We start from the raw sequence: 26,521 nt of genomic DNA, 5'->3' as shown, positions 1-26,521 counted from the left end.
TGTGAGGGTTCCTAAGGTTTATGACTGAGGAGCCTGTGCACATGACGTGAATCATATGTGGTGACTTTTTTCATATTTAACTACAACAAAAAGAAAGAGGTAAAAATAATTATGGGCCAAAATTAAGACTTCAAGGAAATGCTGTTTTTCTTCCTTGCGTCGTTAAGATTTTATCTTACCTTTGAAATAGCAAGAATTGGCTATAAAATGGTGTGCACAGTTTGGTATTTGTAGCTGGAAAAAAGAAATGGAATGAGTCTTTCCCCAAGATAATGATTCTGTTCCAAACTTCAGGAGAAAATGAGGTTTCTGATGGATGTAGTGAAGTTTTACATGCAGAGGTTCTGAGGGGGCAGAACCTAGTTCAGAGTTGGAACATGGGGCATGTTCACTGATGTGAGCAAAGTGGTTGTTGGTGGTGGTGGTGATGGTGGTGGCGGTGGTGGTGGTGGTGGTGGTGGTGGTGGTGGTGGTGATGGTGATGGTGATGATGGTGGTGGTGGTGGTTATGGTGGTGGTGGTGGTGGTGGTGGTGGTGGTGGTGGTGGTTTATTTGCTTTGTACAACCTGGCACATGATTCAGTTTCATCAGTCTATAGTGAAGCTCAGCTAGGGTTTCTACTGCTGTGCTAAACTACCATGACCAAAAGCAGATAGCAGAGGGAAGGGGGTGTCTTAGCTAGGATCTTACTACTGTGAACAGACGCCATGACCAATGTAAGTTTTATAAGGGACAACGTTTAATTGGGGCTGGCTTACAGGTTCAGAGTTTCAGTCCGTTATCATCAAGGTGGAGCATGGCAGCATCCAGGCAGGCATGGGGCAGAAGGAGCTGAGTTCTACATCTTCACCCAAAGGAAGCCAGGAACAGACTGAGCATCCTCAGGCAGCTAGGAGGAGGGTCTCCAAGCCCACCCCCTGCAGTGACACACTTCCTCCACCAAGGCCACACCTTCTAATAGTGCCACTCCCTGGACCAAGCATATACAAACCATCACAATCAGCTTCCAACTCTCGGGTCACACTTCCTTCACTGAGGGAAGTCAGGACAGGAACTCAAGTCAAGAACTGAAGCAGAGACAACAGAGGAGAACTGCTTACTGGCCTGCTTTCCGAGGCTTGCTCGGTCAGCTTTCTTATACAACCCTGAATCACTAGCTCCGGAGTGTCATAACCCACAGAGGCCTGGGCCCTCCCACATCAGTCATTTATCAAGAAAATGCCCTTCAGAGTTGCCTACAGGCAACCTGAGGGAGACATTTTCTCCATTGAGGTTCTGCTTCCCAAACAACCATAGCTTCTGTCAAGTTGACAAAAACTGGCCAACATAGAGTGAATGGCCGATTGTCTCTTCTTCATGAAATAATGTGCGGTCTTGGCTTTGTTCTGCAGACCTTCCTTTACAGTTAAACGCTGCCATGTTTGAGGCGAATGGTGGGTGTGGCTATGTTTTGAAGCCCCCTGTCCTGTGGGATAAAAGCTGTCCCATGTATCAGAAGTTTTCACCACTGGAAAGAGATCTGGACGCCATGGACCCTGCTACCTATTCTTTAACCGTGAGTATGCCCCTGCAGTCCAAGTGACGGAGCATTTAAGCCTCTGGAGTTCAGAGCACTGCAAAGCTGTGGTGGTTCAGATCATGCTGGTTTAGTTCTCACAATAATTTCCATATTTCCAGCACTAGCTGGAGTTAGGTATGCTGTTACAGACTCTGTGTTTCTGAGCCAAGCAGGTGGAATTATGAGATCACTACTTTATCTCACAAACTAGTAATGGTCATTTTTTCTTTCTAGGGGTACCCAGAATCATAACTGTGTCCCCATCAATGTTGAGCTCCTTCCTAGGTCAGACAGATTAGCATCCGTGTGTACACACAATGAGGCATATTCCCTGCTTCCAGTCTAACCTTGCGCTTCCTATTACTTAAATCATCCCTGAGTTATTGGACAAACTCTGCAGGTTGCTGCCTTAAAGTGAAGAACTTCAGGCTGTTGGTCATCTCTACTTCCTCCTTCATTGGCTTCCTTAGCTAAAAGAGGAAAAAAGAATCAGGGAAGGAGATAGGAGAGACGGATGAACAAAGGTCCGTCTGTCCTTTCTTGCTTTCTTTCTTTCTTCCTTTCTTTCTTTCTTTCTTTTCTTTTCTCCTTCTTTCTTTTCTTCTTTTTCCTTTCTTTCTTCTCTTCTTTTTTCTTTCTTTCTTTCTTTTTCTTTCTTTCTTTTCTTTCTTTCTTTTCTTCTTTTCCTTTCTTTCTTTCTTTCTTTTCTCCTTTCCTTTCTTTCTTTCTTTTCTTCTTTCCTTTCTTTCTTTTCTTTTCTTTCTTTCTTTCTTTCTTTCTTTCTTTCTTTCTTCCTCTTTCTTTCTTCCTCCCTTTCTTTCTTTCTTTCTTTCTTTTCTTCTTTCCTTTCTTTCTCAGCTTTAAATCTCATATTTCTCTTCTCAAAGGAAGCATCCTCATGATGATCCAAACCCCTGGGGTTCAAACATTCTCCCACCACCCAAATTGCTATCTCTTTCACTCTAAGCTGGGAGAGCAGTTACCTCTTTTGTATCAGACCATTTTAGCAAGGGTAGACTTGTTTCATCCATTTATAGAAGGCTACTATAGAAGACTATAGAAGGAAACCCCAAAACCAGCTAACTGGGGTGCCTATTAACATGTGGAAGTGGACTCCATCTGCCAGCCTCTCTCAACATTGCCCGGTACCTATTACAAGTTGTCCAGGCTGCCATACTGTACTCCCTGCCCTAAGCTGTCCAGCCCAGAGCCGGACTTCCCTTTCTCCATCTTCTCTGATTCTTAAAATCACCCAGCCATTTTATCTGTGAGGTCCTTCTGCCGTATTTTGCCTCTTGGCCATGGCTCTTGGTTCCAGTTTGCATGGCCTCCTGGCTTCTGGGTCTCCCCTTTGCTCTACTTGGTTGAGTCCGCCAGTCGTGTTCAGTCTGACTCATTCCAGATGCCTCTGGCTGTACCTTCCTTCCCTCGTGTCTACAACCAATGTTCTCCTCAAGCCACACCTAGGAGTGTCAGATCCTCACTTCAGCTATTTTTTTTAATTGAGCTATGAATTAATTTCTGTTAACAGTGTTCGGGCTTCCTCCAGAACTACTGAAGAAGATTTTGTAGTTATAAAATATAATCCTGTGGAACTTAAAATAGAATATAAATAGCAAACTCATGTTTGTGTGGATGGAGTAGGGACTTGTCTTGAGATCTGTAAGAAAGGCAGTTTCGTTCCAGTGATTCTTCTTTTTTAATAACATTTCAAATTTTGACCATTGAGAGGTTCAGTTCAAGTAAATGCTATAAGCAAAACAGGGTTTTCACGTGGTTCCAGCCACGTGATTACCTGAGTACAACCCCTTGGATTTGCATAAGGGTTTATTCATTGTTCACCTCACCCGTTGTAGCATTCTCTGTGGGCAGAAGCTAAGAGAAACAGTCTTTTCGCTTCTCTTTCATCTTCTGTGACCTTGATCATTTGTCTTCCCCTTCAGATCATCTCTGGCCAGAATGTGTGTCCTAGTAACAGCACCGGAAGTCCGTGCATTGAAGTTGACGTCTTGGGCATGCCCCTGGACAGCTGCCATTTCCGCACAAAACCCATCCACCGAAACACTCTGAACCCCATGTGGAATGAGCAGTTTCTCTTCCGGGTTCACTTTGAAGATCTTGTATTTCTTCGTTTTGCAGTTGTGGAGAACAACAGTTCGGCGATAACGGCTCAGAGAATCATTCCACTCAAAGCTTTAAAGAGAGGTAGAATGAAAGTCCCAAATGGTATCTGCGGCACTAGGTGGGGGGAGCATTTTTTAAAGCAGAAAATGAAGTAAGGAGATAAAAAAAAGATGGGAAGGAGAGCTGGGGTGCAGTAGTAGCAAAGTAAGCCGTAGCTGAATGGGAAGCCTAGCAGTATTGGAAGAGTGTGTTAGGAGAAAGGCAAAAACATGCACAGTTGGCTTGTGGATTGGCTTGGCTATGGTCCTCAGGAATTTCAGTTCCTTGTGTTGCCTCACAACTTGTGTTGTGCATGAGATCCTTCTGGGTATAGACTCTGATTCAGTAGGTCTCAGGTACAGTCTAAGGTTCTGCCTTTGAAGTCCTTCTAGGGTTGCTGACTGCCTTTCTACTCTGAGTATCAAGTTACTCATACGCCCCTCCCCCAGTCCCTCCAGCCATAGTCAAACTGACATCCTCTGGGTTCTGCAAACATACTTTCCTGCTTTTCGTTCACTTCCTATTCTCTTTTCCCTGTGCAAGCAGCCCCTGGTCACTATATGTGTTTGGTAGAGTGTCCAGAACAATATACTACAACTAAATTTGTTTTCTCACAGTCTTGACGGCTAGAAAGCCAAAAACCAAGATGTTAGGTTTCATCGCCTCTAAGACCTTGGTTTGGCTTTCTAAAGTATAGTCCCATAATCCTCGTTTATGTGTATATGAAAAATGATTGTATTTATTTATTCCATGTGCATATGTGAATGGGTGCCTGTGAAGGTCAGAGCAAAGCTTGAAGGAATTAATTCTCTCCTTCTATCACATGGGCCCTGGGGATCAAACTCGGGTTGTCAGGCTTGTCCAGATATGCCTACCCACTGAGTTATCCCTTAGTTTCCTCTTCTTATGGGAACATCTTATTGAATTAGGACCCACAGGGGTTGGGGATTTAGCTCAGTGGTAGAGCGCTTGCCTAGCCCTAGCAAGGCCCTGGGTTCAGTCTTCAGCTCCGGGTGGGGGGGTGGGGGGACTAGAACCCACCCTGGTGGTATTACTGAGGAGAAGGGGAGGGGAAGTAGAGGGAAGGATTGTGGGAAGGGGTAACCAAGAGGGGGCAGTGAGTGAGATGTAAAGTGAATAAGTAATAAAAAATGAAAAAGATATTTAATAATGAACGCTTTTTTAAAACTGATATTGACCTTTGGTAAAGCAGAGGTCGTAGCTGCCTTGGTGTCTAAGTCATCAGGTTTCTCTCTATGTTGTTGTTTGGGTTTAGGGATTATTCATTTGCATGTAAGTTAGAAAGAATATGTTGATTATTCATTGACTGTCCAGTAACATCCCCAGGGGACAGCTCTGTCACAGTGAGAGGTTCCTGCTGGCATGCTGCTTCTATCCACTTGGCTCACCTGGGGAGGTACTGACCACCATGGAGATCTTTGCAGATTTCAGCCATGCACTGTTAACAGGCTTTCCCCGATTCTTCACCCTTCCAGGATATCGGCATCTTCAGCTGCGGAACCTCCACAACGAGATCTTGGAAATCTCTAGCTTATTCATAAACAGCAGGAGGATGGAAGACAATCCCTCTGGCAGTACCCGGCCAGCCTCTTTGGTAATTAAGTTCTTACTTCAGTCAGCATATCTGCAGATGGCTACATAGAAGGTGGACTCGCTTGGGGTACATCAGAGTGGCCAATGAGTCACTAATTAGGGAGCTATGGAAATGACAACAAAAATGGCTGACACTTTGACACTTAGATATGCAGTAACTTTCTGGTTAAGACCCTACAACCAGTGATTTCTAGGAATGACGAGATCAGGGCTTACCCATCTAAACAAGGGTCACTGCTCCTATTTGCTGGTTAATTCTATTATTCTTCCTCTATAAATTAAAAACAAATGTGACAGTGTGTCCATTTCCCCTCTGTGTTCAGAATCTCTGGGCAGGCACTTTCTCTGACCACTTTTATCACCAACTCAAATAGCCCTGCCTTCTTCCCTGAACTCACTCTCCCTCATCTCTGCTGATCTCATGCCGTGTACTCCCGCCCTTATTTTCTTAGATCTCTTTCTTCCTTCCTCTCTTTCCTTGTGTCACTCTGCAGAACCCTTGGCCTCACATCTGTGTCACCTGAGGGGCTTTTAAGAGTGAAAACTCATATGCATTTCATATTATACCCATCCCTACTCATGCTGGAAAGAAGCACTGTAATCTCAGTACGCTAATAATCTGGTGATTGAGTTTCCCCTTGACCGTTGAGGAAGATGTAGCATTGTCTCTTCCACCACATCAGTCTTGCATCAAGTTACAAGTGGGTCCTAGAACTGTTGTGTTGAACAGAGCCTAAAACTACTGTGTTGTGTAGAATTCATGAGAAACCGTGCCATCTTCATTGACAGATGTTCAATACTGAAGAGAGGAAATGTTCTCAGACTCACAAAGTCACAGTGCATGGTGTCCCAGGTCCAGAGCCCTTCGCTGTTTTCACTATAAACGAAGGCACCAAGGCAAAGCAGCTTCTCCAACAGGCAAGTCCACTGAGTCCACGGTCAAAGAAAGTCAGTCTCCAAAACGTATGGATGCACGTGTGTGTAAAATGTGTGTAAGTTTGTATACACATTCATGTAAATCCATAAAAGCCCACGTTGACGATACATCTTTTATTTATCAATCTATAGCTTGTAAGCGTGTTTATCTTTACATGCCGGGGCTTGAACATACAGCTTTGTACATGCAAGGCAAGTGCTCTACCACTTAGCCATGGCCAAAGACATTTTATTTTTTATTATGAGGCAGGATTCTCCCAGGATGACCTTAAATTTACAATCCTCCTATCTTTACTACGATGGGTCTTTTGATTGTATGAAATCCTAAGAATAGGAAACTGGTTCTTGTTTCCACTAGACAAACTAGCTTACCCATAGAGAAGAATTTCTGTTGATTCACCAGCCTAACATCCACACACACTCATCCGTCCTTAACCCATTTTAGAACCACTTCTCTTTGAGGGTGGACCAGGGAGAGCATTGACCAAGAGGAGTGCTCTGGATCTTCCTCCAGAGTTAGTGCATATGATGAAATGTAGCAAGAGCGGTATGATGCCCGGCAGAACTAAAAACTGATGGAGCAGCCATGCACAAACATTAATCTTGTCATATTAATAATATTAATATTAGTTACCTCTATCATTTAAGGGCATCTCTATGAATAGTGCAATGTTTGCCCAACGTTTTATAACCAACTTAAGTAGCATCGTAATCAAACAGAAGCTACTGCTTAGGGTTTCGGGTGGTTTTCTTTTCCTTGATTGTTTTTTAGTCAATCAGTCCATAAACTTTAGTGTCAAATCACTATTAAGATTCTATAAAATCAGAGAAACTTCTCACGGCCACTAACAAAAGCAACACCATATTGTCCCCCCATATGAACAAATGAGTCCTCGTGCTAAGAAGGAGTAGAGCTGAGTCTCTTGAGGAGATGACAGTACCAACAGAACCCCTGGAAACTTTTCATCTTGAGTAATTCTTATAGTAGCAGGCATGTGCGTGGTCCAAACAATTTACCTTGGAATTACTAGCATTCCTAGTAGCAATTGCTGTCTACTTTAGACCAAGGGCTCAGATAGAGGGGTCAGAGTTGTGAGAATTTTTCTGCTCCTACCATCCTTACCACCTTAAATTGTGCTTCCCCTCCAAGTGAGAGATGTTAACCATGGCCATTGACAGAGCTAATGGAGAATGGGTGTTTGTTCATCCAAGCCAGTTGGTAGCAGCTGGCTCACATCACACAACCACCTCTCAGGAGAAGAAAACAGAAGATTTCTTCACTATCACTGGCATGGCAACAGGAATCTATATGAGGGGATTGAGGAAAAAAACATCAGTAAGATTCTAAAAATGGCTAATATTTGCTGAGTGTTCACAATGTCTCACACTGTGCATAATGCCTCCATTATAAACCAAAACTAGTAGATTATTACTATGAGCATTCCCATTTTATGGATGGAAACACCAACTGTCATTCCAATGCTCCAAAGACAGTAAATCTTTACAGCCTCACGCATGCTAAGCAAGTGCTCTACCACTGATCTAGCCTCAACTCAAAACAAGTAAGTCTTAAAAGGAATCTCAGACTTAGGTCTAACTGACTCCAAAACTCTGACTTAACCACTCCATTTGATTGTGTAGAGTCCAGAGTCAATGGAGAAAAAAAAACCCTTTGGGCTCAGTGTCAGGAATCTACTGAAAGGAGAATCCCCAGACCAGAACTTAGCCCTGTGAGCCTTCCATGAGAAGATAGTTATTTCCACAGTCAGAAACAGAGATGGTGTTTGCAAACTCACTGGTCCCTTTGCCTCGGTCCTTTGTTGCAAGATTTCAAGGAACCGAGTCCACGGAGTGAGAAATCTAAAGTTTTAATTCAATAGGATCTCTCATTCCAGCAGTTGGGAAAAAATGGTGATGCTGTCTGGGGACTATGAATAAGCCATGTCATTGCCCAGAGTGAACATAAACAATCCGTTTTGGACATAGAAGAATTATTACAGCTCCAGAAAGAGTTATGCAACACTCCTGGGTAGGGTTCCGCTTATAAATTGCACAGCAAGCCCATCAAAACACCATGAAAACAGACGAGTGTTCAGTGTACGTCACTCTTCAGGGATGGGCCTCACGCTGCCTTTGCTGTTTCTTTAGATTTTGGCAGTTGACCAGGACACCAAACTTACAGCCGCAGACTATTTTCTGATGGAAGAGAAGCATTTTATATCGAAGGAAAAGAATGAATGCAGGAAACAACCATTCCAGAGAGCTGTGGGCCCAGAGGAAGATATTGTGCAGATTTTAAACAGCTGGTTCCCAGAAGAAGGCTACGTAGGCAGGATTGTCTTAAAGCCCCAACAAGAAGTAAGTACATCCTCGACGGAGCCTGCTCTGGTGACGACTGCTCAGTAGGTCACCGGCCATCTCATCCCTAAACACCTTCTTCGAGTCCTGCATTGTTACTGCAATGTGGTTTAGATTATTCTTCTCGGGTGAATGTGGAGAAGTGGTTTAATTTTCCTGCACATCTTCAGATGGTTCGCTAAAGAAACTCAGTCTAAAAACAACATCCTGAGAGCCGGGAGGTAGCTCAATGGTTAAGAGCACTGACTGCTCTTCCAGAGGCCCTGAGTTCAATTCCCAGCAACCACATGGTGGCTCACAACCATCTGCAGTGGGATCTGATGCCCTCTTCTGGTGTATCTGAGGACAGCGATGGTGTACTCACACACAAAATAAGTATTTAAAAGCAACATACTTGTAAAACGAAGGAAGCAGTAACTTAAAGGACTCCTGTGTGCCTCAGCTGTAGGTCCAGTGCTGTATTTATATGTGTGACACCACTGCTGTAAGGATCATCTTAGACGAGGCCGCCCTTCCCTGTAGATGCCTGAAACCTCGCATGGAAACAGTCGCTGGTATCCAGACATTATGGTCCCATGGCAGTTGACTTGATTGCTGAGACAGCGAAGACGAATGGGCAGATAGTCTGATAGGGATATGCTGGACAAAGGGTGATTCATGACCACACCTACCCCTCACACTGCCCCAGGATAGAACAGAATAGCAAGAAATAGCATTATTCCACTCACACAATTTAAAACACATGAATTATTTATTTGTGGCACTTTCCACTTAATATTTTCAAGCCAAAGCCAAGGCTCAGCTGAGGGAGCTACCACAGTGCCTAACCCTGGACCTGTTGACTCTCTTCTTCGTGCCTGGTACAGCTTCGGCTTAGCTAGGGCTCTCCCGCTTTTACAATCTATGCAAAGCTTCCCGAATCCTAAGGTCCACAAAATCTGAAGCACACTGGGTCCCAGGCTTTTCGGATAGCGTATCATCAACATCTAAAATGTCCTGAGCTTATACATTAGCTATGTCTTTGAAAATATCCCACAACTTCACACAAACTAACGTTAATCTCTCACACCCAATCCGAGTTAGTCAACGTTTTTGTATGTTGATACTGCATGATGCATGAAAGGAAAATAGGCAATGGCTCCAAACCCATTAGCTTTTGTTTGAATTTGTCTGTGGAGCAGTTTGCTTTGCAGAGCAATCTAGCAAGGGCCCACTCCTTTACTATCCCTTTTTAACGTGGGATATGAAGCCATTGCTCCGACATATATCATCAAATATACAAATCAAATGATGAACAGTTGAATTGATTCAACAATTTAATTCAATGCATATTTATTAAGCATTCAATATGCCCTAGGCCCATGATCAGGTCTCTTTAGTGTGTGATTGGTCAGATGTCCTCAGTAGCACATGCTGGGAAGGTGAGCTAGTTTTCCTCACCGGGCCTTACGTTTTGCACTCTAGTTAGTCACTGTAAGCATAGCCTGCAACCCAGACAGAATACCAGCCTCTCTTCCGGGACCCAGAGCTGCCACCTTCCTTCCCTACTCTTGCCTCAGACCATGAAAGGCCATACTTCAAGCAAAGAAACATTGTCATTGTCCTCGCCCTTTCTTTCAGGTGTGTAAAGGCGAAGAATAAGCTCACAGCGCTTTGTGGGAAAACATCAAGAGCTCGGGTAGACTTCTGGAGCCATTTTTAATAGTGCCCTAAGTTTTTCCTGTTTATAAATGTCTCTCTTCGTTACTTAGCAATCTGTAAAAAGTCGCTCCTAAGTGACCGTGCTAGTAAACAAGAAAACACTTCAAAATCACTTAGAGAGTTAGCCTGGCTCAGACACCCATTATTTTCAATACCCTCATGATGTAATGGAAATTGCTTTGTGCATTAGAAATCTAGGATTCAGAGGCATTAAAATAAACAATGGGGTCGGAACAGAAAGGACAGTCTTGTGGCTCTGATTTCATGTCTTTTTGCTATCCTCTGAGGCCATGGTAGAAATCCTGTTATTAGCCACTGAGGATTCTCCACACCCAGGGCTGCAGTGTAGACAGCAGCAGGAGGCAGTCAGCAGGAGAGGGCGGTGATGAGGTTCAGATGGGACTTTGTTAATGAGGTAGAGAGACTGAGGGGTTTCTGGCTGTCCATGGGTAGTCTAAATGCACATGAGGGCAGGCAGAAAAACCTTCCAGAATGGATGCTTAAAACCCGAGGGGAGAGAAGCACTCTGAAGAGCGGGGACATAAATCACAAGGGGATTTCTCCCAAGCTTTTCCTAGCGAGTAGACGGTAGTAATTCTACAGCAGTAGGAGGCTTTGTTTGTTTGGTTGGTTGATTTCGTTATGACTGAAATATATGTTAAAAGACAACAACCGGATTTGGTGATTTAGATTTGCCTGGTGCGTGGTGGTTACTCATTTGGACCGGAGGTGAGGCTTAGTACTAGAGCAAATTCGTAGCTTGCACAAGGCACCCAAGGGTGCAGTGTCAGAATCCCTATTCTGAATAACTGACTTCATTAATTATTGAATGCCAGAAGGCACTGTAATCATTGATCGATTTCTATTATCTTATAGGGGAGAGCTAGTAATCTCTAAAAGCCTGTGCAGCATATTAAAAGTTCCTGCTTGGCATGGTGGTGCATGCTTTTAATCCCAGTAGAAGCAGATAAATCTCTGTGAATTCAAAGCCAACCTGGTCTACTTGGTGAGTTCCAGGACACCCAGGGTTTTGTAGAGAGACCCCATCCCAAAACAAAAGTTTCCAGTTTCTTTTTTTTTTAAGATTTATTCATTTATTATATATGTACACTGTAGCTGTCTTCAGACACACCAGAAGAGGGCATCAGATCTCTTTACAGATGGTTGTAAGCCACCATGTGGTTGCTGGGAACTGAACTCAGGACCTCTGGAAGAGCAGTCAGTGCTCTTAACCATTGAGCCATCTCTCCAGCCCCAGTTTCCAGTTTCTAGTGGTAACCTCTCCTCTCTTCTCCCTGCCCGTCAGTGTATTCTCTGACTGCATTCACATCGCATAACTTCTGTAACTCTTGCTAACCTTACTTGCAAAACCTATGGTACAATATTCTCTCCAAGTTATCATGAGGCCCATGTTGCATATGTGCATAATATGTAGGAAAATGCTTAGTTAAAAAGTGTTTCACTGGGGGCCACTGATATTATTCTCTGTTCATTACCTATGATAGAAAAGACCTTTAAAGGTAAATAAACTCTTGTGGGGCCTTGTGGCACATCTGTTTAATCCCAGCACTCAAGAGGCAGAGGTGGAGGATTACTGTGAGTTTAAGTTCAGCCTTGCCCACAGAATGAGTTATAGGACAACCACAGCTTCATAGAGCAGTGTTCTCCCACGTGTGAGCCACATCCTGGAAATTAACTTAAAAATAAAACAGCTTGGTGTGTTGGTGCACATCTGTAGATCTGGCAGTTGGGAGGTGGAAGCAGAAGTCTAAGAAGGCCAGCCTCAGCCAGGCAGTGGTGGCTCACGCCTTTCATTCCAGTAGTGGGAGGCAGACGCAGGAGGATCTCTGTGAGTTCCAGGCCAGCCTGGTCTACAGAGGGAGTTCCAGGCCAGCCTGGTCTACAGAGGGAGTTCCAGGACAGCCAGGACTACACAGAGAAACCCCGTCTCAAAACCCAAAATAGATACAGAGGGGGAGGCAGCCTCAGCCACATAGAAAATTTTAGGTTGACCTTATCTTTAGGAGACTTGGACCCAAAAAGAAAGGGCTAGAGAGAAGGCTCGGCAGTTCAGGCACCATTCTTGCTGAGAAGCCAAGTTCAACTCCTAACACCCGTGTAAATACCAACTGCAGCGGTGTCTCTGTGACCCATGGTGGACGAGCAGATCCTGAGAGTTATCTGTCCAGTCAGCTGTGCTGAAGCCTCAGGCTCCAGGCTCAGTGAGAGAGCCTGGTACAAAGAAAGGGTATAGAAAGCGGTAGAGAAAGACACCTGATATTGAACTGTGACACCCACACATGGACACATGGGTGTGTACCTACAACGCGCGCATGTGCACACATGTGCACACACACACACACACACACACAAAGAATATGAACAACAAAAGTAAATAAAAATGTTTTGAGACAGCATCTCACTCTGCAGCCCTCATTAGCTATCTGAACTCACAGAGCTCCACCTGCTTCTGCCTCCCTAGTGCTGGGATTAAATCTGTGCACTACAATACCTAGCAAAATATATATTCTTGATGATTTTAGGAAATAATGTAGAATTTCCCTCTTTGTGTATGTGTATGTATGTATGTATGTATGTATGTATGTGCGTGTGTGTGTTCACATGTACTTGTATACATGTATGCCTATGCAAGTAGAAGCCAGAGAACTACTACAAGTACTATACAGAAGCCATCTACCCTGATTTCTTTGAGACAGGGTCTCTCACAGAACTTAGACCTCACCAAGTAGGCTATATAGACAACCAGCAAAACCCAGGGTCAGCCTGCCTCTGCCTCCTGGTGCTGGCATTACAAGCATGTGACAGCACCCATGGCTGACTTCTTCTGTGCCTATGTCCTGGTGTATGAGCTCAGGTCCTCATGCTCTTCAGCAAGCACTTTACTCTCCCCTCAGCCACATGCTCCTCTCTTCCTGCTTTGAATAATGCTAGATCATAAACTCTGCTGTGTGAACTACCCCTGACACCACTTTTGGATTGTTTGAATATATAACAATGAATGTAAGGACACATGCCATTATGTAACAGGAACTATGACTGGGGAGAAAACCAAGTTGTAGAATGGTGGGGACCAATCATGTTTTATGTAATAGAAGTAGACAGACAGTACCTCTACTCCTCCACCTCCATTTTTTGAGTAAGGTTGGAAACTCCAGTCATGTAAGCTATGGGTTGTGATTTCCGCAGTTTTGAAAAGGCTGGGGCATGGTGGCTGCAGATGGGATGGTTCCCCAGGTGGGGCAGTCTCTGAATGGCCTTTCCTTCAGTCTCTGCTCCACTCTTTGCCCCAGTATTTCCTCCCATGAGTATTTTGTTTTCCTTTCTAAGAAGGAATGAATCATCCATATTTGGTCTACCTTCTTCTTGGGCTTCATATGATCTGTGAATTTTTCCTTAGGCATTCTAAGCGTTTGGACTAATATCCACTTATTTGTGTTCTTTTGTGCCTGGGTTACCTCACTCAGGATGATATTTTCTAGTTCCATCCATTTGCCTAAGAATTAATGCCAGGAAGTGCTTGCTGACAGGTGCCAGATATGGATGTCTCCTGAGAGGCTCTGCCAGAGCCCTACTGATACAGATGAGGATAGTTGCAGCTAACCATTGGACTGAACAAGGGGACGCCGGTAGAGGAGTTAGAGAAAAGACTGAAGGAGCTGAAGGGGTTTGCAACACCATAGGAAGAACAACAATATCAACCAACCCAAGCCCCCAGAGCTCCCAGGGACTAAACCACCAACCAATGAGTACACATGGAGGGGCCCATGACTCCAGCCACATATGTGGCGGTGGATGGCATTGTCCAGCATCAATGGAAGGAAAAGCTTTTGAGCCTATGAAGGCTTGTTTCCCCAATGTAGGACAATGCCAGGGTGTTGAAGATGGAGTGGGTGGGTGGGGATGGGAGCATCCTCAGAGAAGCAGGAGGGAGGAGGTATTGGGGGGAATAACATTTGAAATGTAAATACATAAATATTCAAGAAAAATACAATTAGGAAAGAAAGAAGAAGAGATAGAAAAGAAAAGGAGGCTGGGGCAGATCCCTTCCAGTCTCGGTTACAATATGGCACCACCTGGTGGCAGTTTCCTATTCTAACTTACGTACCAACCGGAACAATCCTAGGTGATGGGACCCTTTGAAACTTGTCATCGACAACAAACCTTGAATTCTTCTTGTTAACTAGCACTGTTTCAATAGCCTGTGTGTGGAGATCAGGTTAAAAGAATAGAACCTCCTGTGTGAAGTCTTGACATCTGACAGAGTCACCTACCACTTTCTTTATCTCTCTTTTCTCCGTGTCACTGGCTTACAGAAGATAACTTTAAGCTACTGTCACTTGAAAACAGGGCACAGTAAGTGGACAGAAACCATGTTAAAAAAATTACAACCATATTCACACAGTTCCGAGATGTTGTGTTTATCTAGTCACATACTGGGGAATACACTAATGCATCAATATACACAAGAATACATTACCTAACGGCAGTGAGATTCTGTTCACAGACCTGTTTGCTCATTTGTTTGATTATGAGAATGAGGTGATATGAAAGGGAAAGGTGGGAATAGAAAACAGGTTTTATCACTTTCTCAAGACTTTATTATTTGTATGCATATGGTTGTTTTGCCCATATATGGATCTATGTACCGAATGCACGTCTGGTGCCTAGGAAGGCCAGAAGACATAATTGTATCTCCTGGAAATGGAGTTACAGTAGCTGTGAGCTATCATGTGGGCGCTGGGAATCAAACCCAGGTCCTCTAAAAGAGCAGCCAGTGCTCTTTAACCGCTATCTTTCCAGCCCATTTGAAATTTTTAATAAAAATAAAAATGAAAGCTGGAGAGTGACTCAACACTTCAGAACACACACTGCTCTTGAAGAAGATCCAAGCTCAGTTCTGTTGACGTACACGGTGGTTTATAACCGCCTGTAACTCCAGTGCCAGGGGATCTAACATCCTCTCATGCCCTTTGAGGGTTCCTGCACTCATGAGGTACACATATATATGCAGGCACACACTCATATACGTAAAGAAATAAAACTTTTTTTTTTTTTTGGTTTTTTTTTTTTTTTTTGGAGCTGGGGACCCAACCCAGGACCTTGCGCTTCCTAGGCAAGCGCTCTACCACTGAGCTAAATCCCCAACCCCGAAATAAAACTTTTTAAAAAGATGTTACATATATGAGAGAGGTTAAATTAGATTTCACCAAAATTTACCCAAATCCAATTACTCAGATACTAATTCTCATATCATTGGGAAGTCTGTCAATGTTCACTGCTTACCTGAAGCCATTGATTTAGCCTTTCCCCTGTGGGCTTTTCTCATTCCACCTGGATGAGTACTCCATGGTCATATTTTATATGCCCATAATTTCTCTTCTGTGACTTTAAAGTGTGGGGAGGGAGGGGCCCGTGTGCCATAGCATGTTAATAGAGGTCAGAGGATAACCCATGCAGTGGGCTCTCCTTCCATATTTGCACGCAGCCTAAGAACTGAACACATCCTCGTGCTTGCAGATCAAGCACCTTTATCCTCTAGGCCATCTCACCAGCTCCGATGTCTAAGATTCCTTAAATACTTGGGGTACAGACTTCCCCTCAATACAACTGTATTGTTTGTATTATATTTCAATAATAAGCAAGAACAGTGTATTTGCTTTCTAAAAGTTTGTAGCTGATTTCTCCTCTCAAAATCCACAAGGTGGGCACGTCTAAACTGGTTTACTCTAAAACCCGTGTGAGTCAATGTCAATAGAAACCGAGCCTTTCTTCCCCTCAGAAGCAGGTTCCTGTTTTCAGCAGTGTACGTGCGAAAGATTAACTAATGCATTAAGTATAAATTAGGGGGGGCTGGAGAGATGGCTCAGTGGTTAAAAGCACTGACTGCTCTTCCAGAGTCCTGAGTTCAATTCCCAGCAACCACATGGTGGCTCACAACCACCTATAATCAGGTCTGGTGCCCTCTTCTGGCCTGTAGTTGCATACATGCAGGCAGAAAGCTGTATGATGTATACATAATAAATAAATAAATGTTAAAAAAAAGATTTATTTTTTAAAAAAAGTATAAATTAGGTTTTCCACTTTACCAAGATACAACTCAAAGTTTTGCTAGATTTTTTTCCCCTGCCTTCTGAATCATCTTACCAACTCCTCATGTATTTTCACTTTAAAAATGCAGACCCTAGAAGAGAAAAACATTGTCCACGATGACAGAGAGGTGATCTTGAGCTCGGAGGAGGAGAGTTTCTTTGTCCAAGTGCACGATGTCTCTCCAGAGCAGCCTCGAACTGTCATCAAAGCCCCACGGGTCAGCACTGCACAGGACGTGATTCAGCAGGTAAACGCTTCCTCGGGAGGCCACGCACAGGGCTCTGAGCTTGATCCCCGTGCCCCAAGAATCTTTCCTTTCCTCACTCCATGCCTTCTTGATATAAATGGTTGAGACAAATCAGATATGTGTGCATTGACAGATTATTAATGAATGAAGTTCTAGAGTTGGGTGGGAGCAGGGACAGGGGAAACCATCGCTTAAGGATAGGAAATATTTGTTCATTCCTGCAACAGATCCTTAGCTGGCAATGAGTTTAGATCTCTGCTGCTGATGTGTTTAGGAAGTGGCACTGCAGAAATTTTCCCCCAAACACCTGAGTAAGTACTAAAGGACCATCTCTGAAGGATGCCACAGAACATAAGCAGGAGGCCAACTCTAACTGTTGGCCAAGTCCTTTCCTCCATGTCAAGCTGCCGTTCTGTTCTGTTTTTAACTTGATTTCAAAGAATGCTTACATGGGGCCTGTGCATACACTGAACTCCTGCTTGAGAAGTTGATATTGCACAGTAAACAACACACAGATTCCCTGATCACATGGCTGAGGTTTCAAACCCTGCTCTACCCCTCGCTCGCCCAGGGATCTCCAGCGAGATCCCCAGATCTCACTTAGATCTGTGTCTGAGTTATACTGTGTGTTGACAAACTTCTTTTGTGGGGAGCAGGGAGGGCTCTGATTAATTTCCATTGCATAAATCCTCCTCCCATGCCTGCCTTCCCCATCCCATTCTATTTGGCTCTGGATTCACCGTGTGGCAAGCTTCCAGGTGGTTTAATAACCTGGAGATGGTACACTGGCACCTCCCACACACACGGTTGCAACAGAGGCAGTGGTAACACATGTGGGGTGCTTCGTACAATGCTTGGCATGTACTTGCATGTGGTTTGTTTTTCTGTTGTGTGATAATCCGGCTAGTTATTTGCAGTCTCCTTAATTGCCTTTGAATTTCGGATTCTCCTTTCTTTTGCTCAGCTTTGTCTCCCCAGGGCACAGCACAGTACTGGACAGAACAGGTCATGACTAAGCATACAGTGCATGAATGAACGAATGGAAGATGTTCTTCTACTAAGTGAAAGGAAAACGTGCGTCCTCTAAAACTCTTTCAGCACCCTAAGGTGTGACAGAGGCAGCCTGGCAGAGGAGAGCTCTCCTAGGGCAGGATTCCATCTCCCATTGGCTGCCTAACCTTCATGGCTACATGCTATGGCTGGTGGGGCTGGGGGAGAGTGGGATCTGGATCTTGCCTTTTCAATTACATTATTAGCTGGACTTGCTCTGGGTTCTGCTTGGCCTCTGTTAAGTTAAAGCTTCCTCCCCTGCAATCTGCTTCAATTTTTTTATAAATTTAAGCTTCTGTACCAAAGCCGGGCCATTTGGAAGCTAAGTGAGGGAGTCTGAGGAAGTGTCTTGTGAACCAGAGCTACTCGAATGAAAGTGAGGCAGAGTGGCCTGGTTTGGAAGATCCTCTCCATCTCTGAAAGCCTGAGCCACTTCTCCACCTTAAATTTTCATTCATGATGGATGCAAAGGTGGCAGACAATTGATTGAGCCCTACCTTCTCTTTCAGACCTTGTGCAAAGCCAAATATTCCTACAGCATCCTGAACAACCCCAATCCGTGTGACTATGTGCTTTTGGAAGAGGTAATGAAAGATGCACCCAATAAGAAGTCTTCTACCCCGAAGTCCTCACAGAGGATCCTCTTGGACCAAGAATGTGTGTTTCAAGCCCAAAGCAAGTGGAAGGGCGCAGGGAAATTCATCCTTAAGCTAAAGGAGCAGGTGCAGGTAATGTGAAAATCACACTGCCGTTTTTATAAATCACAGATTGTCTGTCACATCATAATTAATTTGGGAGCTACTGAATCAAGAAAGTTCCTAAGTCAGCAGTTCTTGGAAAATAGTTATTTTGTTTTCGGTGTGTGTGTGGTGGAAAGACAAAACAGCATGCTCTCCTGTGTGGTTAAAAGATCCTTGATAGCTTGGTGGTGGTGCATGCCTTTTACCCCAGCACTGGGGAGGCAGAGGCAGGTGGGTTTCTGAGTTTGAGGCCAGCCTGATCTACAGAGTAAGTTCCCAGACAGAAAGAGTTACACAGAGAAACCCTGTCTTAGAAAACTTTGGCCCATTTACCCAGTGCTTTACTTGCCAGAGAGAAGTACAAAGGAGTACATACTCCCTGAGTATGACATGGAGAATCAGAAATCTGGGTTTACCAGCCCATCAAGGAAGGTTCTTTTTTTTTCCCCCCACACAGGCATCCAGAGAAGATAAAAGGAGGGGCATCTCCTTTGCAAGTGAACTCAAGAAACTCACGAAGTCCACTAAGCAAACCCGAGGACTCACATCGCCTCCTCAGCTTGTGGCCTCAGAAAGTGTGCAAAGCAAGGAGGAGAAACCCATGGGTGCCTTGGCCTCTGGTGACACAGTGGGCTACCAGTCGTGAGCCAGTGCAGCACATTTGATCCAGGGATATGAAGGTACCATAGCATTCCGAAACGGAACACAGCTGAAGGTGCTCTGTAACACAGGAGGGTGCCTTCCCTGTGTCTTTTCAAGAGGCTCGTCCTCTGAACACAGGCGGAAATGGTACCTCAGAAGAGTACCAGGGTTCTGAAGCTCTATGTAAGCTTTTAAAATTTTAGACTTCCTGAGCTGGAGAGGTGGCCAGGTGGTTAAAGGTATTGGCTGCCAAGCCTAATGACCTGAATTGGATCTGTAGGGTCAGTCACATGGTAGAAGCAGAGAAATGACTCCCACAAGTTGTCTTTTGACCTCTATATGCATACCATGGCATGTGTACACCCTTGTATTCTGTCTCTCTGTCTCTGTCTCTCTGTCTCTGTCTCTCTGTCTCTGTCTCTCTGTCTCTCTCTGTCTCTCTGTCTCTCACACACACACACACACACGCACGCACGCACGCACGCACGCACGCACACACACACCTTTTTACACTTCATTATTTTGTGGATAACTAACCGATGGCCCCAAAGTGTCAAACAGACTTAGGTCGTCACACATAGGACTGCCTTAATTAATAACATAAATGAACATTCTTCAATGGCTCCACAGATTGCTCAGTGTTTAGTCCTTTGGGTCGCTAGTAGCATAGTCTAACACGTTTCATTTAGACCCCCCGCAAACTCATCTCTTCTTACCTCTTAAAAAAATTAAAATATGTCAGGCATGGAGGAACGTGCCTGTAATCTCAACGTTTGGAAGGCCAAGGCAGGAGGATCAAAAAGTCAAGGTCAGCCTGGGCTACATAGTGAGCTCCAGGCCAACACAGGGAACACAGTGAGACCCCCCACATCTAAAAGGAAAAGCAAATCAAAAGAAAAATAACTTCAGTCTCTGTTCTGAAAACGCAGTGTCAGTTGCCAGCTTCACTGCTGGATACGTAATACAAAGTCAGTGTCAGCAGACGGATGATCTAGAATATGAAAACAGAGCGCAGGGAATCAAACCTAAGAGCCTTCCTTTCATGGTTTCTTTGGTTGTTTTTTGAGGCTGTATTGCCCAGGCTGGCTGTGCTGGTTTAAATGAGAGTGACCTCCAGTGGCTCATGTATTTGAATGATTGGTCCCTGGTTAGTGAAACTATCTTGGGAAGGATTGGGAGGTGTGGCCTTGTTGGGGGACAGTGACTTAGATGCTTGCCTTTGGTCCCTGTTTCCTTTGGCAAGTAACTCCATAAAGATTGAACTGACCTCAGACCTCTGCTAAACATCAGCGCTTTTCTTTAAAAATAGCCATTGGCACAACTATGCCCACTTATGACCTCCTTCATCACGGTATGTCCAAGAATGAACACATAGTTTTATAAGAAGTTCTCTCTGTGTGTTCTCACAAGTAAACAAGTTCAATGTTTTAGCGTTTCTGACTGTTATAGTATTTATCTGTTGTAGTTGCAATAATCATAACCTAAGAATTTCCATAGAAGCAAAGGTTCACCTCATTTCTATGTGAAGTGGTAACAGTTGAGGGAATTCCTCCTTTTTCTAAAGTTGAGGAACATTTATTTGATGTTGATAAAATGAGTGTTCATTGTTTCTCCTAAAGAATTTTCTGTTCCAGGACAGAAATAACAGTATTCCACCTCCTAAGGACATCACTGTATTAGGAAGTGACTCGTTCCAAAGCTAGCCACCAGAGCTCTGGGGTTCTGTAGTTGAACAACCTGGAACCTGGCTAGGCTGTACACATCTGCCTCTTCATGTTCAATGCACTAATTAGCCTGTGTGGATGATGTTACAGGGGAAGGCCCTTGATGAGAAGCTATCAAGAATGGACGTGGTGGAAAGAAGCATACTTTACCTCCATCACATTCAAACTGGAAACTGATGATTTCCGAACTCCAGAACCTCCTCACACCCGATGAGAGGTTCATGCAGAGGACAAGCAAAACGGCACAGGACTGCCAACCAACTTCCTGAGGAATGAAGCAGGGACACCCAGGGCATTGCCCGGGGCATTATGGGTGGAAAAGCCACCCCTCAAGCTGAAGGCAACAAGGAACACCTGTAAAGGGCCAGGTGGTAAACATTTTAGGGTCGGGGCCACGTGGCTTCTGTCGCATTCAGTCAGCTCAGCTACTGGATGGCAAATGAAGCTGCCGACAACAGGTACAAGAATGAACATCTGACTGAACAATAAAACGTTATTTATGGACACTTAAATCGGAACCTCATATAATTTTCACATGTCACACATGTTTAAGTGTTTCAACCACTTAAAATTGTAAAATCTTTCCTAGTTTAAGGGTCAGACAAAAACAACGTGAGGCTGGCTCGAGGACCAGCTTGCTGACCCAGCTTGGGAGAACTGGGAGCCAAAGGCACAGACAGAAGTTAGAAAACCTTGAAAATTGGCCGTGGGTTTAATGAGAAGTGGAAGTGTGGGGACATTGGAAATGTAAATATGTCCTGTTAGATTTGTTAGCAATTATTCAAATTAGTTCCTATATCGTGTACCCAGGTGCACTCTTTGGGCCGCCTTTCCTCAGATAGAAATGTTTTTCCGAAAGCTACGACCCATGCGTCCACAGACTGTCCCGTTTTCAGTTCTCACAAAGTGAATTTAGAATGATGTACAATTTAGTGTCTATCGAGTTGTGATGTCCTCATAAGAAAACCTAAATCATTTTTTTTTTTTTTTTTTTAGTTCTTTTTTTCGGAGCTGGGGACTGAACCCAGGGCCTTGCGCTTCCTAGGCAAGCGCTCTACCACTGAGCTAAATCCCCAACCCCAGAAAACCTAAATCATTTTTAAAAAGCAAAAAGTAGACTGAGTTGATGTTTCAGGTGGATTTATTTATTTTACGATGTTTATACTGACACTGTACTTGTGTATTTATTAGACATAGCTTTCTCGACATTGCTATGGGTGACAAGCATTAGCGGTTCAATCTATTTCAAGACATCTTAGAAATAAATCATCTGAGCATGAGAAGTGGGTGGACATCCAGCGCCATGGTGTCATCTTCATTTCTGATTTATTGAGGAGCCATAGACCCGGGTCTCCCTGGCCATGCGATCTATTTTAAAACCAGACCTCACAAAACAGTCAGCTAAGTGCAGTGGATTCTTCTCATTCTTGGGATGTAGCGAATTGTGACTTACGAGACTGAAATGCGTGCTCCTCCAGACCCTACATTTCATCTTTCTACTGGCCTTGTTCCATTTGAAGATATTTTTTCTTCAAGCTAGAAAACCCACTAAAAATCCTGGCTTTCGAGTTTCAGACTTTCCTTGGCCAATTAGAGAATGAATCAAACCACCCCTTCTTTGCACATTGTAAAGAGAGACCTGTCAAGAGTACACCACACAGCTATCGCGTCAGTGGAAGACGCCCACTGCACCGTCATTCTCTTGCCAAGAGAACTCACACTGTTCTCATTCGAGCAGCTACGCGGCACTAACGGTTCCCTTTTATATCAAATGCCAGGTCTGTAACAAGTGCACAGCGCTTCAGTTTTAAAACATACTCTGGAGACATTTTATCAAATTTCTGTAAATTAAAGAGGCCAAAGGGTTTGGGTTACCTTGGGTTTGAAAATTGAATTACTGGTCTCACCAGCCAGAGCCAAACCAAACCCGCAGGTAATGAGATACAGGGTCAGACCAGTTTACCCCACCCCACCCTCATGGTCCTTACCATAGATGGGAATTTGATACAGAACAAATATGAATCTGACCCAATATTCAAATACTGATGTGCATCCCAGTTTAGGTTAAAGGACAGAGTCTATTAAACTCAAGTCTGAGATTTAAGCAGGAAGGATTACTAACGTATGTAAATAGGACCCAGAGGAGGGTCTTGCCACCCAAGCTTGACGACCTCAGCTTGATCCCAGAATCAATGGAGGATTAAAAGGAGAAAAAAACGGTTCCATCAAATTATCTATCCTCTGTCTCCATGTGTGCCAAGTCTACACACATAATAATAAATAAAATACAAAATTTCAAAGTATTAATTGTTACAGGAATGTGTCACATAATAATGAGGGCATTTTAAGAACTGTATTGGTAGGGAATTTCATTGTTGTATGAATGTCAGAATATACCTACACGAGCTAAGATGGCTACTGTGTCACTAAGTGAGGAGGTTTTTTTGGCTTTCTTATAACACTATGGGATAGTGGTTCTGTCCCATAGCACGCCACGCAGCAGTCCATCAGTGATCAGAGCACCACTGTAAGGTACATGACTGCATTACAACTCCTTAGCACAATCTGGTGTTTTCCAGAAACACTGCGTTTTGACTGATAGCTTATCTGAATTATGGGCCACAGTAGTCTATCGAATGAAAGAAATAATCCCATTCATAATAAATTAGAATGGCCACTAGAATTATGCCCACCACCATTTTGTGCTTTTTAGAATACACGAAATCTGAATAACAAAATCTTAATCAGTAAAATTGGTATAAAAAGAATGTAAACATGCAAGCTGGTATTACTGTAATGTTTTTTAAAAGGAGTGGCGGTCCCTAAAAAGGCTGATGGCCTGCAGAAAAATGATCCCTGAGAGGCAAGAAGAAAATCTGGTTCAACACAACTTAGTTAGCTGGGCTTGTTCAAGCTTTCACTTATTTTAGCCATATTTAAGCACAGCACAATTTTGGGGGGGAAAAAGTTTCCAGAGGACGATTAATTTCAACCCTGTGTGTACAACATTTAAGACATGTTTACATTGAAACTCTTTACCAAGTACATACGGCTCCTTCCATAAAGATGGGTTATTGACTTAGAAACCCAATGCTTCTAAACATAATAGCTTATGGGAGTCAAGATTGATTTGGCCCTAATTTCACACCAGAAGTTACTTAGGCTGTTGTAAAGTACAAGTGACAGCTCTCATGAGGATGGGTTTTATTGACTGAGAAGCAATGCTCACAATCTAGGAAGAGCCTGGGATTAACAAACACAACAGTCTGGGGGAGCCTGGTCCTACACAGCAAAACGTTTCCAGGTGCAGCAGGGCGATGGTGGGGTATGCCTTTAATCACACCACTTAGGAGGCAGGTGTTTGAGGCCAGCCTGGTCTCTACGACAGCCTGGGCTACACGGAGAAACCCTGTCTCAAAAATCCAAAAGCTAAAACAAAATATTCCTAGGTTGTAAATAACATCCATTCCCAGAATTCCAGGTAGTAAACAGGTAAACTCCTCCCCTTTGAAGAGACAAGCCTGCGCGTTTAACTCTCCTGGTTTCCCTATCGCCTGTGTGCACAAGGACCTCACACCCTCTAGATATAAACCCAGGTCAAAGTTGGCAGACCAACTTCTAAGTGGAAATGACTTGGTTATAAAGGATTACAGATCCAGCATGATACTTGGGAGCAAAGTGAAGACATTCTCTTCTTCTCGGTCACCTGTCCACTTACAACTGGTTAACTAACAAGATTAGAATACTAGATTGTCTGGGAATTGGGTAGATGGGGATATATCTGTGGCAGTAAGGATACTATTGGGTGGAAATGCCCTCCTGAGGTAAGGCCTCTTCGCAAGTCATCCACAGCACAAGCAAGAGTTTAGAGTCTCTGGGTGACCACAATGGAGTCTGGACTCATAATGGCTTCCCATCTCAATGGTTCTGGAGGATCATGAAGGCCCAGAATAATAACCTGCTAAGTTTCTCTTTAAAACTTATCTTCCCCTTTCTCTGTTCCCTCCCAACATCTCTGCAGACACCCAGGCTTGGTTCTGAAAGGCATAAGGGTTAGCTATGCTGCAGTGAAATAAAATTAACTCTAAAACACACTTAAGCTCCACAGACAACTACACTCTCCTGCCAATAAAGAACACGGTTTTTGGAGAATTTGTTTTTAATCTTATATTTGGCAGTGTAAGAAGCAGCCCCTGGTTTACAGCCCCTTCTCTCACAAAAGTACCAAGTCCAGAAAGGGCAAATGCACTGGTCCCAAGTGATCGAACAGCGACATCTTAGACAAAGTCTGGGCCTTTCTCATCCTTCCCTTAGTTAAGCTACATGTTCTCTGCGATCTCTTCCTAAAAGTAACCATGAACTAGAGACTCCTGACGCAAGAGTATGTTAAACAAACGGCCTTTAAACACATCCGGAGCCTCCACGACTAAGACACTTGACACTTCCTTGACTACACACTGAATACTTGACTGTGCTTATCTCAGATGTCAGCCTCTGATCTTGGAAATAATTCATTCTGACACTGAACTGGGTAATGCTTCATTTTTAAATAGTGTGGATTTCCTTACTAGTGTGGCATGGAAGATCATGAAGCACCAAGGCTGTTCCACTCCTACCTTATTTTTAAGTGCCTCGTGTCCTGCTAAGCACAGAACAGGTGCTCAAGAACTGTCTCTAAAAAGTTAAAGCTATAGCTTATATAACCCTCAAGGTGCACATGCGCGCACACAAACACACACACACACACACACACACACACACACACGCACGCGCGCGCACTTGTGATTATTAATGACTACATTTACTCCACAAGGAAAACATTAATAGAGCGCTACTTTAAAAAGGTAATATACATATGAAGTTCATATGCACATACATTATTGAAATGCTAACTGAATAGATGCATGGTCCAACTGTGACAAGAAACTGAAAAGTGTAATACAGCTATGAAACACCCAGTCGATTTCTATTTTAAAGCTGGCTTTTCACCTATATACAATGTTGCTGATGAAGTGAAATATGAATGCATCCATGCTAGAAAATAACTGAGTTATGACAGACAGATCTTTTGCTTATATATACAAATATTTCTAACATCTTTGAAACTTTTTTATTCAAATGGTATGATTTGAGAACGTATTTGCATGCTGAACCATATGTTTTCTCATCATCAATCATCAAACCTTAACTGAGTATAGTAAGAGGCAGAGCCAAGAGCCTCTCTGTGAGTTCAAGGCCAGTCTGGTCTACATAGGGAGTTCCAGGGCAGGTAGGATTACATAGGGAGCCCCTGTTTCAAAACAGTGAGACTCTGTCTCAGAGGGAGAAAGGGGGGGAGGGAGGGAGAAAAGAACTTATTTCCAGAACTCACACATAAGAATACACTCAACTTCAAATCCAGCTGGTAACTGTTCCCCCCATTGCTCTCTCCTCCAGTAACTGTCTATATGCCTCTTCTCTGTTCACATACCACATGCCCAACTTAATTAGGAAAAGAAGAAAAGGATGACTTTAAACTAGTAACTGGTCACTATCCCTGACTCTTCTGGATGGTGAAGGAATTTTCTGGTTCTAAGCCCCAGAATGACCGGTTTCCATGGCACTGAATTAAGTCTATTTAGCCGAACTGCTTTTCACTAAAATAAAAAAACAAACAAATCTCACAAGACTAGGAAG

The 26,521-nt window shown here is 43.7% G+C and overlaps 1 protein-coding gene across 1 annotated transcript in view; it reads left to right on the top strand.

Annotated features, from left to right (window-relative positions):
• LOC116891119 (1-phosphatidylinositol 4,5-bisphosphate phosphodiesterase epsilon-1) overlaps positions 1-21,817 on the top strand; it is a 204,360-nt gene extending 182,543 nt beyond the window's left edge. The window contains exons 25-33 of the mRNA XM_032891834.1: positions 1,393-1,556; positions 3,503-3,764; positions 5,219-5,337; positions 6,126-6,254; positions 8,421-8,630; positions 16,531-16,689; positions 18,249-18,467; positions 18,937-19,159; positions 20,936-21,817. Coding sequence (XP_032747725.1) covers positions 1,393-1,556; positions 3,503-3,764; positions 5,219-5,337; positions 6,126-6,254; positions 8,421-8,630; positions 16,531-16,689; positions 18,249-18,467; positions 18,937-19,125 — 1,451 coding nt within the window. The 3' untranslated portion in view covers positions 19,126-19,159; positions 20,936-21,817. The remainder of the gene's footprint in view (positions 1-1,392; positions 1,557-3,502; positions 3,765-5,218; positions 5,338-6,125; positions 6,255-8,420; positions 8,631-16,530; positions 16,690-18,248; positions 18,468-18,936; positions 19,160-20,935) is intronic.
• The last annotated feature ends 4,704 nt before the right edge of the window (positions 21,818-26,521 follow it).

This window comes from Rattus rattus, chromosome 2 (assembly GCF_011064425.1).
Source record: "Rattus rattus isolate New Zealand chromosome 2, Rrattus_CSIRO_v1, whole genome shotgun sequence".
NCBI lineage: Eukaryota > Metazoa > Chordata > Mammalia > Rodentia > Muridae > Rattus > Rattus rattus.
The sequence above is the reverse complement of the archived record's forward strand: the minus strand, read 5'-3'. Positions and strand labels throughout refer to the sequence as shown.